Raw genomic sequence first — 17,908 nt, 5'->3', positions numbered from 1 at the left:
GTTAACAATTCATGGCCGCTGATGTTCAACTTCTCGTAACCATCTTGGATTATCCACAGCCCAGTAATGCATGTTATGTTGATTGACTTCTCCACAATTTGTGAAAGTTGATTCATCAGAAAATAAGACAGAAAGGAAAAAATTGTTACTTCTTTCTATTTTTCGTTGCGCCCAACGACAAAACGTCACTCGATTTTGAAAATCAGTACTTAGCTGTTGATGTAATGAGATGTGATACGGGTGGAATTTATTACGTTTAAGTATTCGCAAAACACTTCTTCGAGATATTCCAATATTGCAAGAAATACTACGACAAGATATTTGTGGATTCCTGGCTATTGCTGCTAATACGATAGTTTCATTATTTTTGCCTGTGACATTGCAGTCCTTGATCGTTTTCTTTCTTTTTCACGAACATCTTCATTTTTTGAAAATTGTTTCACAACGTAATGATACGATAAAATGAACAACGTAATGAAATATTTCTCTGAGGATATCGTAATGCGTATAAATTTTGTGTTTCATAAATGTTTCTTCGAAATTCACCATAAATAAAAATCATATTGTTGCATCACTGGATTATACCCGTCTCCGAGAGATCGTCTATAAACGCGAGAATTTGTTGTTAAACAACGGCGGTCATCTTGTGTTTCGAGTCACCACCTTGGTCTGGTAACGGATGTGAATCCGCGCGAACGTGTTTAAGATTATTAACGATATTCTCTGTTCTCTATTTCCGTAAATACAACGCAAAGTGTGAGTGTCGGTTGTGTCATGCGTGATTCGATTTATCTCGATTCCGACCCGTGGACACAACAATATTAATTTTTTCTTCCAAAGTTAATCTTTCCATTTTAATTAAATAAATTGTTCTTACTTAAATAGTACGCTGTCCATAAGAACGAAATGACTAGCGTAATACTTTCGTATTACATTATTTGCTTCTCAATAAGCAACTAAATAACTTTTAAGTCAATGACTTTGAAGACGCGCGTTGAATTATTATGTCAATAATTCCTTATCAAACATACACAATAATGTTATTATTACATAACTTTTATATTTTGAACACCTATCGGATTTTCAAGATCATTCTGAGACTGCTGTTTTTGTAAATCGTCATCTAAGCATTACTGAACTAACTCTTTTGCAATTTCAAGTGCTTTTTGCAATTCTTCTATTCTTTCCTGATATTGCAATACTTCTACAAGATGCAATTTTACTTTATGAAACGATTCGGCATAAGTGTTGCATTCATTTCTAAAATCCTCTAATTTTCGCTATAGTTGAAACATAAGTAATAATCAAAAGAAATAATTTTCTGGCTGTGTATTAACATCATATCTATTTTGATTAATAAGATATCCACGCTGTTGTCGTTTAAGATAATAACCATTATCTATTTTATAATATTCAATATCTTCATTTTTCGGTTTGATTTTCGAGGTATTGTACCATTGTCTCATAGATATATTTTTTAGTCATAGACATATTTTCTAGTTTGTTGGGTTTATATGGATAATGATTATTGCCCGAATCTTATTATCAAGAAATTTGGATGTTGATACTGGATCTCTAACAACAATTACACTAATGCAGAAGGAAGTATCATGCCATCCATTAACCTCACGAATATATTCACTTAAATCTTCCCATAATCACTCACTCGGACTTAACGTTAAAAACCATGTCGCAGGTCCATAATGCTGCGTCATACAATTTAAATCGCTTCTCGGTTTACGCCAATATTGCTCTGTATTCTGAAGTGTGTCAAATATTATATTCAAATTAGATTCCAACAATTCTTTCGATACTGCTTCTAAATATTCTGCAGCCATATAACGAACTGGCGGATTAATTACGTTCATTTTATGATAAATTCCACGACTTAATTGACAAATATTTGCATTGTTCAATAAATAAAATAAATATTGTAGTAGGATAGTATGGCCGGTTTTGGCTCAGTTTTGTGTGAGTGTGAGAGAGAGGGTATCGTTGGGGAGGAAGAGAGAGAGATAGTTTCGGAGCAGTTTGTAGGCGCCCGAGGGATGGAGAGCGGGCTGGGCGGGTGCATGGGGGGGGGGGTAAGTAGGGTGAGAGGGGAAGCGCGGCCGGGGGGAAGCGGTGGGTACGAGTCGCCGAGAGCGCTCGAGAGATGGCGCTCGGGGGGTGGCGGTTCCTCCCGATTCGCGACCTTGACGCGACTCGCGCTTCTAGCGCGCGATCCGCCGTCGCGATTCTTTAGGGGGGCGCGCCGCTTCTAGCGCGCGATCCGCCGTCGCGATTCTTTAGTGGGGCGCGCCGCTTCTAGTGCGCGATCCGCGAGCGGGCGGCGGGCGCCTGGCGTCGAGGGGGCGGGGGATCGTCGGTGGGCGGTCGAGCGGACGGAGGGGCGTCCCTCGTCGCTCTCCTCTTCTCGAGGCGCGCGTTAGCGCGAGCGCGCTTGTCGCGTTTCGGGGGGCGAGTTTTTTTCCATTTTCCGGCGACGTCGCGCGTCCGGTGACGAGACGCGTCCGAGAGCGAGTATCCGGTTCGGTTAATCGGGGGCGCGTCCTCGCTATTTTCCCCGTTATAAAAGGACGCCGCGATGGTCTCGAGGTATTAGTACGTTCGAGAATATTTCGCGGCGCGATGAAGCGCGCGCCGAGCGCTTTAACGAGATTAGCCGGAAGAGCGGTGAATGTTCGAATCGGAAGTATCGAGGATATATGGAATTTGGAGATACCGAATTGTTTGAAGAAAGAACTACGCGAACGTTATATAGAGGATCGTTTGTACTGTATAGAAGAGATCGGCTTCGCGGAAGAGTTCGTGCGAGGGGCGAGCGAGACGCGATTCGACGAACCTTTCGCGAATGTCGGAGCCGATGGCTATTTGCTCTATCGCAATTGGAAACAGCGATACGGAATTCCGAAATTTTCGTGGGAGGTGAATCACGTCGTGCATTGTTTCTTTAAGTTCGGTTGCCGATTCGAGAACGGGGAGTATTTCGAGGAGAACGAGAGATATTGCGCGTATTGCGCGCGTAGCTCGAGTTTCGCGAAAAGCGTATCGACGCACGTGACGAAAACGGTGTATAGCGAGATGGTGCCCGCTTGCGATCTCGTCGACGAGGTTTTCGACGTGTCGAATAATTGGTGCGCCGGCTGCGAGACGAGAGCTTTGTTCTACATCGAGAATTACGACGAGGAGGAGACGTGGTTTATTTGTAAAAAATCTTGGCGTTCGTTAGACGACGAGTGACGAATCGAGAAACGATGGAGGCGGGCGATCTTCTCGATAGCGCGCGGGACGTCGCGACGGGGAACGCGTATCGCGCGTGGGCGCAACGGTGCGACGAATGTCTCGAGTCTCTGCGGGAGAGATGTCGAGGAGAGCGCCGAGGGAGATCGACCGGAGCGATCAATTCTCTTATCGCTCGAATCGTTCGATTAACGGGCGCGAGAGACGATCTGCGTCGACGTTTCGAACGCGTGGGAGGCGGTGTAGAGGAACGCGAGGGATTCTCGTGGTCCGAGATCGAGACGGCTTTCTCTAGACGCGTTTTAACCGGCGCGGTTATTAATTTCGATTATATCGAACCTCGACGATTTCTCGAGGACGCTAGAGATACCGTGCTCGATCGAATACGCGATGTTATGAATGAATATAACGGTGTTAAGGTCAATACCGTGTTTATTGGCGAGTTCGTTTCGGGCGACAAGATCGATGTTAAGACTATTGTCACGAAGAATTATCCGCTTCTACCTCTTTCCGACTTGCGAGAGTGGTACGAGAAGCGGGTGGTCGACGCTACTCTACACTGATAATAAAATCGATGATAAAATTGACTATAATTGCATGGTAAAAAAATTATAGTCGGGATACTCATTTTTATAGTAAATTCTAATATAATACTAGTAATATCAACCATATATGCATGGTACCGAGAAGCAATAAAACTTTTTACTATAGATTGTAATAATTTTGAATCTTATATAGTAAAAATGAAGGAAAAAGGAATAGTATATAATTTTACTATTCATATATAGTCATCGCAATTTTAATAATAGAAAGTGTTACTATATTATTATCGGTCACTTAGATATTAATATAGTAATAATAAGTGAAGAAAATTATAATAACAGCTATATCTCAATAGTAGATGGGACCTTATTAATAGCATATTTAGCAATATTTGTAAATTAACCTTACATGTGATATTACAAACAAAAAGTGCGTGTACGGTGTATGTGTATCTAATTTATTATGATTTATCATGATTAATATTTCTTATTAATTGTTAGTTGTATTTAATTGTAAGATTCGGTTACGGTTACATTAACGGACAGCCGAATCGAGCAACGCTCGAACGATTGGTCGAATCTTTAGGTTACGGTTACGATTATGATGTGTGACCGGCTTTACGTGTCCTGTGTACAAGAGCCCTTATCATGAGCATATCCCCACCACCCCATTTTCGGATGAGCCGCGTCCTCTATATCACGCTGGCAAAGTGATCGAAGTGACCGATGAGAGTGAACGTTAAAATAAAGTGCGCATATTTGAAGAATAGAATAGTTATTGTGCTGTCTCGTATTGTTGGACTATCAAAGTCTACCAAAATAGAATAAGATTTTTTGGACATGCACGTAGCATGTGAATGGCTTAAGTATCTAATTGCGAAATAAGCATAGAAGACACGTGCGTGTTTGTTCGAACACGATCTACCGAGCAGCAGTTACCGGCGTAAAAGCAGTGTGTAAGTGCGTACGCATTTATCGTCACCATATCAAGAAAATACGTCGTTTACAGACAAGTAAGTTGTATTGAAATAACGTATATGTGCTCATTTGTACAACGGTAGTACGGCGAGTACTTTTTTCTCTAACGCACTTCAGGGCACATCTGATGTATAGAGTATGTTTATGAACATTACGTATTAAAGTGTTTCTGAAAAAAATGAAGTTTTGCATACTATAAAGTATTCTTTATTAAAATTTTAATTTTAATAAATGTAATTGTTTGCTTTTCTCTCTCATAATTGTTTTTATTTGCATGTAATATTGTAGGTTGAACGTTCCATTTCAATTTTTTCTATCGCATAATGTCGCATTCTTACGAGGAAAAATTAGAAGAGTGGGGTCTTTCAGAATATATACAAAAATTTAAAGGTTAATTAATTTTATTAACCTTTTATTTCAACTGTAGAATATAATTATAATTATGTTGCATTTTGTATTTGTTTAGATGAGGGCATAGATGAACAGGCATTTCTATACATGCCCGAATATATGATAAAAGAATTAATCCCTACAATTGGAAAACGTTTTCGTTTCCTTGAAAATCGTAAAAAATTACTTACAATTGCAAAGGAAGATTCAGTAATATCGGTAAGATAATTTATACTTTCTGTAAGATCCTATTTCTATTGGAAATAATAATTTTTGCAAATATAGATTGGCAAATAGGAATTACCAAGTTTATAAAAATATTAATTCTATATTTTGTCTCCTTTGAATTTTTGATAAGTTAATTTATAAATAACATCGCTGTAGGAAACTTCAACGGATTTGGCTACAAGTGATATCGAAGAAACTGTCAGTATAGGTAGCTGTTCTTCCAAGGAGTCAAATGACAATCGTGGACAAGTATGCATTTTTATACGAACTTTGCAATTATATTCTTAAAACTTTATCATAATTAACTTTTTCGAAGTAGGCAAGTGTTACGTAATCCTAAAATTTTGTGTTATTTTGTATTACTTTAATATTTTTTTTAGGCTCTAAAAGAATTGCTTTCCGAATCCAGTTGTGGTCGAAAAATATTGACGCAAACACGTTTGACTGCATCAGACCGTAATAAAATAAGTCATTTCATTATAGACAAACTTCTTTGCAAATCTATGAAGTATGTACCATCTTAAAAAATTGTTTGTATATGTATATGTTTTTTATCACTTATTAATTTCATTCTAATGGGATGTTGTAGAGTAAGTTCGGCAGATTTCCAGAAATGGGCTGAAGAAATAGTCAGCCTTTTTAAATACGAAACAATATCGACATATTATGTTCCAAGTAATGCAAAACAAAAACGTCTTGCTAACGGAAAACTGTGGGACAAATACAACAATCTGAAAAGATACATTAAGAAACAAACAATCGTTGAAAACAAAGAGAACACTCCAGAAAGTCCTGATTATGAAGAGGCATTGCTTACATTGCGAGCAATTCAACCAAATGACCCCGCTCTTCTAAAGCTTTGGGAAGAAACGTTTAGCGCAAGAAGGAAAGGGACTTCGATTGCTCAATATTATGACGAATATCCTATTTTAAAAAGTTCGATTGCTACCTCACTGGTAATTTCATATCAAATTTGTATGTGTATGTGTGTACGGATACGCGTGTGCGTACGTGCACGCAAACGCGGTATAATATAATTATAAATCCTTCTAATGTCTATTATTACACATGTAATGTCAATTATTACAGATACGTATTGATTGTGGCATTGCAACAGGAATTGATACGCTTATTTTTCAAAAAAAGTGGCCTGAAATTTGTCCATACGTAATACAAATAGCTGAAAAGAAACAAGCATGTCCAGCATTGTGTGAATTGAAACATGGTATATACATTACGCGCAAAACACACACACACACACACACACACAATGTGTACATATGTCTGTATTAATTTCAGATGTACCAGTCGAAGTACTAAGTCTTTTTATTTTACCTTATATAATTAATACATGTCATGTGAAGACAGGCAATAAAAAAAAATGGAAACCATCTAAAGTGGAAGTTGCTGAAAGTTTTATCTGTCGAATTCCTGTAAGTAATTTATTCTGACATGTTTGAGAAAAATACCTTAGTATTCCGGACACGTATTTCAAATGTCATTGTTACATTATATTATTTTATTTTCTGTAGAATATAGCACAATTAGAACCTGTATTACAACAGCGAAAAGAGAAACTTCAAACTGTAGGTCTAACACTTCAGCCAACAGTGATTGCAGTGGGTTCGCTTATAAATCTCACATCTTTTTATGTTCTTGTAAATGACGTAAAGTATACATTGACAAGTCTGCCGAATGCAGTAGATCTGTGTTTTCAAGCCTTTTTTGCACTAGATGCAAAATATCCAGTAGACTGTGAAAAGGTATGGTATTTTTTACAACAGTATGTGTACTGTATTACCAGCGAAAAATATTCTCGAAATTTTATTTCTTTGGATATCATTTGGCATGATATTAATGAATTATTGTCTGTTTCGAAATAAATTATACGAATAATTTTACATTATCTTAAATAATAATTACGTTAAGTTTGATTCATTTCAATATATAGTAAATATATATAAATATTATAAAAATAAAAAATATATATATATATACGTGACAATGCTTAAATGCAATATTTGTCTTAAAACTATATCTAAAAGGAAATTAAAACTGCATCTTACGTTTGCACATCAAACACGTCTTAGTTCTATAATTTATACTTGTCCATATAAAGCTTGTGGACGTTCATATTCAGATTATAAAACATTGCATAAGCATCAGAAGGTTTACAAACATTTTGAAGGAGTTTTAACAAATACTGAGAAATTGCCAATATCAAATATAAATACACAAAATTCAGAGCTCAATATTTCTAACGATTGCACATCAGATTACAATGATACAGTTGTGCTTGAACATTCGAAAATTGAAAGTGCACGAAATGAACTTCATATGGTCGCACTGGCAATGATTTCTTCTCTACAATCGGACGCTACTTTCAGTCGAATACAAAGTGATCGGATTACGCGTATATTGTATTCATTTCTTAACACAAGATATTTCAACGATTTAAAACAAATATGTGCTATGGAGTCACCAAATTCGAAGTATATACTGGAAAATTTCGAAATATTTCAGCATGTATTCAAAGATCTTGATAATGAATATAAACGTAACAAAATATTAACAAATCTTGGATATAATATTGAACCAACGCCAATATTCTTTGGAACTATAGAAACAAGAGATAAAGACGCACTGAAAACTGAAAATGTATATGGACAATTAATATCATTGCAAAAAGTATTTAAAGTCTTTTTCGAAATAGGTGATACATTTAACAAAACGTGTAAATATATTACATCATTGAATGAAGATAGTAACAATGGAATTACCAATATCATACAAACTACTTTTTGGAAATCGAAAATCGCAAATAAGAAATCCATAACTTTCCCCTTATTTTTATATGAAGATGCTTTCGAAACGGCTAATCCATTAGGCTCGCACGCAGGTATATACAAATTAAGCGGAATGTACGTATCAATTCCGTGTCTACCACCGGATTTGTATTCAAAATTAAATAACATCTTTCTTGCACAACTGTATCATGCAAATGATTGCAAAATATTTCCGAGACAACGCATTTATTCATATATAATCAAAGAATTACAAATTTTAGAAACAGAAGATATTTCATTAGTAATAGGAAGTTCAAATTTTCAAGTATATTTTAAACTCGCGTTGATTATTGGTGACAACTTAGGGTTACATGGCATTTTGGGATTTGTTGAATCTTTTTCTGCTAATATCTGCTGTCGATTTTGTAAAATACCGAAAGATACGTCTCGTAAGTTATGTTGCGAAGATGTTAATGCATTACGCAATAAAATTAATTATGCAGAAGACGTAGCAATGAATAATGTAAGTATTACGGGTATTAAAGAAAATTGTGCATTTAATATTTTATACAGTTTTCATGCCGTTGAAAATTACAGTGTTGATATTATGCACGATTTATTAGAAGGCGTATGTGTCTACGAAATAAGTTATATTTTATACCATTTTATTGTGCAACAACGATTGTTTACGTTAGATACTTTAAACTGGCGTTTAGAGTTTTTTAATTTTAATTCCACATCTAGCCGCCCTCCTACAATTTCAAATTCACAATTACATACTAAATTTATTAAAATGTCTGCTTCAGAAATGCTAAATTTTTTTTTAAATGCTGGTTTAATATTTGGTGATCTCATAACTGATTTTCATAACAGACACTGGGAACTTTTTATATTGTTACGAAAAATTCTTTCTATAACACTTCAATATAGTGTTACTGAATCGACAGCAGATCTACTAAAAAATTTAATTAATGAACATCATATGCTATATATTGACTTATTTGGAGAAACTTTGAAACCTAAACATCATCTAATGTTACACTATCCTCGAATTATGAAAATTGTTGGACCACTCCGTTCTTTATGGTCAATAAGATTTGAAGCGAAACATCGTCCTTTAAAACAGTATGCACGAGCAATAACTTGCAGAAAAAACATATGTTATAGTATTGCTGTTAAGCATCAATTAATGTTAAGCAATTTCTTCATCACATTACAATGTGGTGGTGCATCATATATCACATACACAGAAGATAATTCATTAAATATTATTAACAATGTATTATTAAATAACTGCACAAATAGAACCGTATTGAAAAATGTTTCCTTTGGAAATGTAACGCTTACAAGAGGCTCGATCGTTTTATTAGGTATTGACGATGATGAATGCCCTATATTCGTGGAAATTATGGACATTTTTAAAACCACCATAAATGTATGTAACAGAGTATATGTACCATCTGATTTTACTGCTAATGTAAAATATATGTTTACAAAGTATTTTGATATTCACTATCAAGCGTATGCTATACATATTTCAGATAAATTTCATACCGTAAATGTGGACTATTTGCAGTTTTATAAAGTATACACATTAATTGAAAAAGGAGATTGTGATTTTTATATTAGTTATTAAAAATGCATTGTCTTATTTTCCGGATATATATATATAATATATATATATATATATATATATATATATATATATATTGCGACGACTTTTCTACCGTCTCGCGGCTGAGCGATAAACGCGGCCGCCGACTCGTTCTCTCCGTTGCGCGGGTGTAAATTGCGTCGACGAACAGGAGCTAATTCGCCGAAGGGGAGAAGCGAAATGGTCGTTGACAAAAACGGGAAAACGGAGAAAAAGGGGTCCACGCGCCAGGTGGGAACGGGATGTTAGGAGTTCCGCGCGTACCGTGACGAGATCCGAGAGATAATCGCGAGAATCGAACTTGGGCGCCAGATACGGTCTTTCACGTATCAATTCACGAAACACGCGAAATAAACGCGAGGTAAACGCAAAAGCAAGTTGTCGGAATTCGCCACGGGCTGGCTAGCTCGCCTAACGGTAGAGGGGCAGGGCGAGTGTTGATCGAACGCGATAATTTATGCAAGAGGCGACAATTACGGAAACGACAAACACAACTGAAAAGAAACTCGCCAATTAAACAAAGAGGTTAACAGATTTATTATAATAGCGGGAGCGGCAGCTCCTCGAGAATAGTAATGATAAACCACGCGGATATACGGCTGCAGTAAAAGAAACGCGGCTGCGAGACTGGGTGTTAGACGCGGGGCGCGAAACCCCGTAAGGCGTACGCCGAGACCAACCCGTTAAATCAGCCGGAATGTCCGCTCGGCTTGAATTACGCCTCGCACTGCGAAGAAATTGAATATTACGTTCTTCTATAATTCGGGTGCAAGACCGCATCAATTCTCGATATTGCCTCGCCAACGGCGATATTATCGCCCGCTATTACCGCGAAATTATTACGACGCAACTTAAGATTAACGGGCACTTAATACAACGCAGACATGCTTCGATTTCGGACGGACATCTTACGCAGAATCGAATGCTCGGCACACACACGCACGCAATTCATGCAAGAATCGCGAGGAAAGTCTCACCAAAACGCGCTCACGATTTCGAGACGCGGTGCTTTACAGCCGACACGATACGTCGAATTTACGCGATTCACACTCTCACGTAACCCGTATAATAATCGCGAAAGACAGATGTATCGGGCGTGTACGCACAGTTTCGACGCGAAGATTCACAAACAAGAGACAAAGAGAATATAACAAATTGACGCGAAACACACTCACACTCAGACGACCGACATACAGTACCAACGAGTCTTAAACGCTAGACGTGCGAGACCCAACGCAAATATAATCTACGGAATCCGAATCTCCAGAGAGACGACACACGGTTTCTTAAAAACGCGAGGTAATGTCTCGATCCGCGGGAACCGATACTTTCGAGGCTCCGGGGCCCGAATCGCTTGACGACGTGGCCGTGACGCGAAAATCTACACTAAAGAATCGGGCTTAGCCCGTACACCAAAGTACGAATTCACGGCGACGACGACAGAACGAAACGATTCCGGGCGCAATCGCGAGTGGCGAATATGGCGGAGGGCAACCTCACCGGTATTTCTCTTCCCGTCGTGACGGTCAGGGGTCGACGAAGTCCTCTCGCGCTCACACTTCTCCGCCGTCGATCGCCGGGATCCTCTCCGCTCGTTCACGCAGCAACGATCTCGCAATTGTTCTCGCCACAACCAGTCCTCTCGATTACGCCGTTACTCGCACGCAAGCTCACGCCAGTCTCTTTCTGGATCGTCGCGATCCAGAATCGATACCTGTGGGCCGGCCGGGGCTGCGCACACGGGGTGCGTATTATCGCGACCAATCACGCGTTATCACGCGTTGTAGCCGGCGGGCGGCGCGCTCACGGTCGTAACGGGGATGCGCGCGCCCCCGGTATTACGAATAATAATTCGCTGGGGCCCGTTCCGCGGGGCCGTCGCGAGGTCTAAGGCGAACGGCTTGGCCGGAAACATCGCTGCCACCTTTCTTTCCGTCTCTTCCGGGGCCGCGTCACGCCATCGGGTGCAGGATTGCAGTCCCGCCGCGGGGGCCGTATCCGCACGGGCCTGAGCCCTTGCGCGAGGATTTTCTCGCTGTCCTGTGCGTCGCGCATCACGTGTGCGGGTCCGGATCCCGTCGTGACGTAGCTAGCTTGGCCGTTAGATAATTTGGATTTCCAAATTGCTGGCTCCTTGCCCCTCTAAGATCTTCCTTGATTGGCGATCGTAGTTTCCGTGACGTTTCAGCGACTCTCCGCTCCTTCGCCGATGAGGCTCCCAAATGAATTATTCATACGAAAGAAAAGCATAAACTAAATTAATATCAAGCTCGAAATCTCAATTAATGACGCCTCTCTGGAGGTAACGGTACGGTTCTCGCAATGATTCGACTGGCGCGGCCTTTTAGTCCGCGCTTTTCGATCGGAGAGGGACTCGGCGGACGCGCGCGAGACGGCAACGTCACAATATATATATATATATATATATATATATATATATATATATATACAATATAATTTATGTTGTATCAGGAATTATAACTGTATTACAACGTACATCTTTGTTCTCTATTTGCGTTGCGTTCTCTATTATGAAAATACACATGTACTTGTATATTAATATGAAATATTATAATTGATATTTTACATGTGTAAGACAATTTTTTTTCTTTTTGTTTATTTAATTTGTTTCAAAGCAATATTTATATTTTAGATATGGGGAAGTATATTAGAGTAAAAAAAAGCAAAACTTTTTGTTGCGGTATTCTTGTATTCACAAAATGTTAGCAGGATGGCATAATAGTCTTAATAAATGGAAATATACCATTTTAGAACTATTATGCCAATCTGTATATATGTTATGAGTTCTCCTTCTTATTGGCTTTAACGTATACACGTCATACGGCGTTAATATATAATGTTATGAATTAAGTGAGTTTATTATTATAAATATATAACATGTTTATATATATACATATATATATAACTTAATATTTTTTATATGTATTAAATGCAATGTACAAGGTGTCTATATTCTTATAGTACAAAATAAGTATAAAATATATTATGTAATCCTTATTAGTATATAGTATAGCAATCCATTTATTGTATAGTACCTCCAACTATATAAATAATGTACAATCCGTTTCAATAAAGAAATGTTAAATGAATTTTTTAGTATCGTTGAATTAACTTTTTAAAATTATGTTGTGCGAACCATACGAACATTGTTTACTTAACCATAAATGATAGTATGAACTATTACTACATATATTACTATTACTATAAATACGGGTTACTATTAGTATATAGTTACTGTATTTTGTAATTTTATGTTTGGTTTAACAATATTTTTAGTAATGACAATCATAATCATATGGTTACACGAAATGAATATTATGATTTTATAAACTATATTTTCGCATTACATCAACTACGTTTTTTTAAGTAAAGAGCACTATTCTATATGCTTGGCGCCTCAAGATACTATAAATTATAGTGAATTTATAGTAATTTCAACTATATTTTTTTATCAGTGTAGCCTCGTTGGAAGAATTTCAGGAGCGCGATAGCGAATGGGCGTTATCGCGAATATTCAATTTAACGGTGAACGTGAACAGATACAATCCTATGCGCGCGGGATGTCACGTCAAATTGCCGCGAGAGATCATGTTGAAGAAAGCGGTAATAAACGTGCAATCTAATGACAATGCGTGTTTCGCATGGGCGGTGGTCGCCGCTCTGTATCCAGCTGAAAAAAACGCGGGTCGGGAATCTTCGTACCCGCATTACACGACAGTGCTGAATCTGAAGGGCGTTAAATTTCCTATGAGTTTGAACAAAATTACTAGATTCGAACGTATTAACGACATATCTATTAATGTGTACACCGTTCGAAATAAAAAGGAGGGAAAAGGCGGTTGTCGCGTTGTTCCTTTGCGTCTCACTGACGATAAAAAGGACAGACACATTAATCTGCTGTATTTTGACGATATGACGCGACGAGATAACGCGACGCATTTCGCGTGGATCAAGAATCTGTCGCGACTCGTCGGCTCGCAACTGAGCGGTAGACGACATAAATCGCATATATGCGATCGGTGAGTACTAATTAAAAAAATCGTCGCGCGATGTTGATAATGCGCGGGATTTAAAAATGTGCGTTATGTCGCAGATGCATGCACTATTTTCGAACGAGCGATAAGTTATCGGCTCACAGCGTGGACTGCGGAAGGATGAACGAGTGCGCTATAGTCCTTCCTACCAAAGACGACAAATGGTTAGAGTTTCGCAACTATAGTAGAAAGGAGCGACTTCCATTCGTGGTGTACGCTGATCTCGAATGCGTACTGAAGAAGAAAGAGGAGAGGAGAACGTCGAATACATCTATCGTTCAGCATCACGAAGTCTATAGCGCCGGATATTACGCGCGATGCGCGCTCGATGGCGTTAGCTCTACGAGCTACCTACAGAGCTTATTGCGGTGAAAATTGCGTATTGTGGTTCGTTAAAGAACTGCACGATCTAGCGCTTCGCGCGAAGACTATTCTCGATATCGATGCTTCTATGACGAATCTTACATCGGATGAATGGGAGAGATTCGTAAACGCGACGCGCTGCAGCATATGCGAGAAATCGTTCGAATCGGGAGACGCTCGCGTGCGCGATCACTGTCATCTGATTGGACGGTACAGAGGTCCGGCGCATTCAAATTGTAATTTAAATTATAAGGATACTTACGTAATTCCCGTATTCTTTCACAATTTATCGGGTTACGACGCGCATTTTATCATTAAAGATGTAGCTAACGCTTTTCCCGGTAGCGTGGAAATATTGCCGATAACGAAAGAAACGTATATTTCTTTCACGAAGAACATCGAAGATGCGTGGGACGAGGGATGGTTCGGGAAACGCTTGAAATTGCGTTTCGTGGATTCTTTCAAATTTCTAAGCGCGAGTCTCGAGAAATTGGCGTCGTATCTAGACAAAAGCGAATTGAGGATCGCGCGTTCGGAATTTTCCGATCTTAGCGACGCCGATTTCGAGCTTCTCGCGCGAAAGGGTGTATTTCCGTACGAGTATGTCGACGACGTAGATAAATTGTTGGAGACTTGTCTACCGCCGCGCGAGGCTTTTCACAGTTCGCTAACCGGTGACGCGATATCTGAGAGCGATTACGCGCGCGCGATAAGAGTCTGGGAGCGATTTCGCGTCGAAACGTTAGGCGATTATAGCGATTTGTATTTAAAGACCGACGTTCTTCTATTGGCCGATGTTTTCGTGATTTTCGTGACGCGTGTATGAGAAGTTATAATTTAGATCCTGCGTATTATTACACGTTACCGGGATACACATGGGACGCTATGTTAAAGTATACGGGTGTGCAATTCGAATTATTAACCGACATTGATATGGTGATGTTCGTGGAACGCGGAATACGCGGCGGGCTAAGTCAATGTTCCAACAGATACGCGCGCGCTAATAACAAATATTTACAGTCATACGATCCTTCGGAACCATCGTCGTATCTCATGTACTTCGATATAAATAATTTGTATGGATGGGCGATGTGTCAATCGTTGCCTTACGAAAATTTTCGATGGGTCGATAACGTTACGAGCGTTGACTTAATGTCCGTGACATCGGACTCGCCTATCGGTTATATTCTAGAGGTCGACCTTGCATATCCGTCCGACCTTCACGATTCTCACGCTGACTTGCCATTCTGCCCGACGCGCGATAAGCCGCCCGGAAAACGAGACGAGAAGCTTCTCGCCACACTGTAGGATAAGAGCCGTTACGTAATATATTATCGCAATTTGCAGCAATGCGTTCGACACGGATTACGCATTACGAAAATACACAGAATATTGCGATTCGCGCAATCTTCATGGCTGCGCGAATACATCGAACTGAATACACTATTACGAATTAACGCGAAAAACGAGTTTGAGAAAAATCTATACAAATTAATGAATAATGCCGTGTTTGGCAAAACTATGGGGAACGTGCGCAATCATTCGAATGTTCGATTCGTGACTCGATGGGACGGGCGATACGGCGCGGAGGCGATGATCGCGAAGCCGAATTTTCACAGTAGAAGCGTTTTCGCGGAGGATCTCATAGCTGTAGAATTGCGTAAACTCGAGGTTAAATTCAATAAACCGATTTATGTAGGTATGTGCATTCTCGACATATCTAAGATTCGTTTATACGAATTTCACTACGAGTACATGCTACCATTGTATCGAGATAAGTGTAGAATAATGTACACCGATACGGATAGTCTCATTTATCGCGTCGAGTGCGAGGACATGTACGAGAATATGAAGCGCGATATCGACAAATTCGATACAAGCGATTACGCAACGGGCAACGCGTACGGAATGCCTCTCGCTAATAAGAAAATACCCAGTGCGATGAAGGATGAGAACGCTGGCGTGATTATGACCGAATTTATCGGACTCAGAGCGAAGATGTACGCGCTGCGAGTCGCCGGTAAAAGCGATACAAAAAGAATCAAGGGTGTTAAGAGCGGCATTGTCGCGAGAACGATAACGTTTGACGATTACGCGCGCTGTCTTCGACAGGGGATCGAGATGAAGCGCGAGCAGTTTTGTATAAGATCCGAGTTACACGAGATGTATATAGTATCGGAGTTGAAGATCGCGCTCAGTCCGCACGATGACAAACGATACACGATATCGGGAACTACGAATACGTTACCGTGGGGACATTATAAAATACCGCTGTAAGGAGCGAAAAAATACTATACGTTTCTTAAAACATTTAAACTTTAGTTAGTAGTTTATTGTTAATATAAACATATTTTATAAATAATATATTACCATTATATTTTCGATATAATTCACGGTTGCGTCGAAAATAATAGTTCGAGAAGAACTTCTAACTGAAAAATACATATTTTTAACTCAAAAGAAAAATTATATCGAAGAGACGCGTTTCTAAATTTCATATTAAAGTATACAAGTTTTATATCACAGGCTTGTGTTCTTTAATTTGAAATTTCAAGACTCGAAATATTCGTGAACCGTTGATTAATATTCTACGAATTATCGTGAAGAGATGTATTTCTAATTTCATATCAAAGTATATAAATTTTACATCACAGGTTTGTATTCTTTGATTTGAAATTTCGAGATTTAAAACATCGATGGACGTTCTACGAATCGTTTCGAAGAACACGCGTTTTGCGCGAATAATATAATTTGAATATAATTTATTGTAATAGATTTTAATAAAATAATAAAAATGAATCGGTCTTATTTATAATAGATTTTAATAAAAAAATCATGGAAATGTTCGATCAGTCTTATATATAATAGATTTTGTTAAAATCTATTATAAATAGGACTGATCGTACATTTTCACGATCTTTCTATTATGCTCTCGGAAGTGTTTTATATAGAATAATGTGAAAAAGATGTTAATGCGAGTTTTAGTGTTATCATAGTGACGTAATAAAGAATGTATACAGAGCGCGAGAAAGAGTACGTATAAAGTTTGAAAGAGAGAACGCAGGATACGGCGGCCGCGTAGCGGTGCGAGAAAGAACTCGTATAGAACGCGAAAAAAATTCGTATATAACGCCAAAAAGACGAACTGTTTTTGTGTGTTTTTGCGATGTAAAAGTCGTGGAAACCACCATTCTGTCTAAGTCTCGTCTAATCTCGACTCGATTTGGCAAATTCACGTTCTCCCTCATTGGCATAGAACATATATCATGCTACATGCAAACGAGACAGAACGCGAGAATTTGCCATAAATCGAGGCGAGATTAGTCGCGAATTAGACAGATCGATGATTTCCATGACTCTTTATTATATTCTTGAAAGTGTTATATATAGAGCAACGCGAGAAAAAAGCTACCGCGAGATACGACGTTCGCTTAACAATGCGATGAAGAATGTATATAAAATGTAAGAAAGAGTCCGCATAAAGCACAAAAGAGAGAACGCAGGATGTGGCGGCCGCGTAGCGGCGCGAGAAAGAATTTATGTGGAGCGCAAAAGAGAACTCGTACAAAATTACAAGCTATTTATAAAAAATAAATATATATTAATTAATCGGAATAATCGATTAAATGATTAACCGATTTAAAGATTAATAGAATAATGGTAATCACT

At 38.7% G+C, this 17,908-nt stretch overlaps 1 protein-coding gene and 1 pseudogene across 1 annotated transcript; one reads left to right on the top strand and one right to left on the bottom strand.

Moving 5' to 3' along the window:
* Positions 1-1,496: 1,496 nt before the first annotated feature.
* LOC138942825 (uncharacterized) overlaps positions 1,497-17,908 on the bottom strand; it is a 32,437-nt pseudogene continuing 16,025 nt past the window's right edge.
* Positions 3,572-13,865, top strand: LOC138942821 (uncharacterized). The gene is made up of 3 exons (XM_070313287.1): positions 3,572-3,791; positions 11,121-11,125; positions 13,298-13,865. Exons 1-3 carry the CDS (start codon positions 3,639-3,641, stop codon positions 13,863-13,865), a joined length of 726 nt encoding a protein of 241 aa, XP_070169388.1. The 5' UTR covers positions 3,572-3,638.

This window comes from Polyergus mexicanus, unplaced genomic scaffold (genome assembly GCF_030449975.1).
Source record: "Polyergus mexicanus isolate NDT 795.1 unplaced genomic scaffold, iyPolMexi1.0 SCAF_24, whole genome shotgun sequence".
In the NCBI taxonomy this organism is placed as follows: domain Eukaryota; kingdom Metazoa; phylum Arthropoda; class Insecta; order Hymenoptera; family Formicidae; genus Polyergus; species Polyergus mexicanus.
Note: the sequence above shows the minus strand (reverse complement) of the source record. Positions and strands in the feature narration are given on the sequence as shown.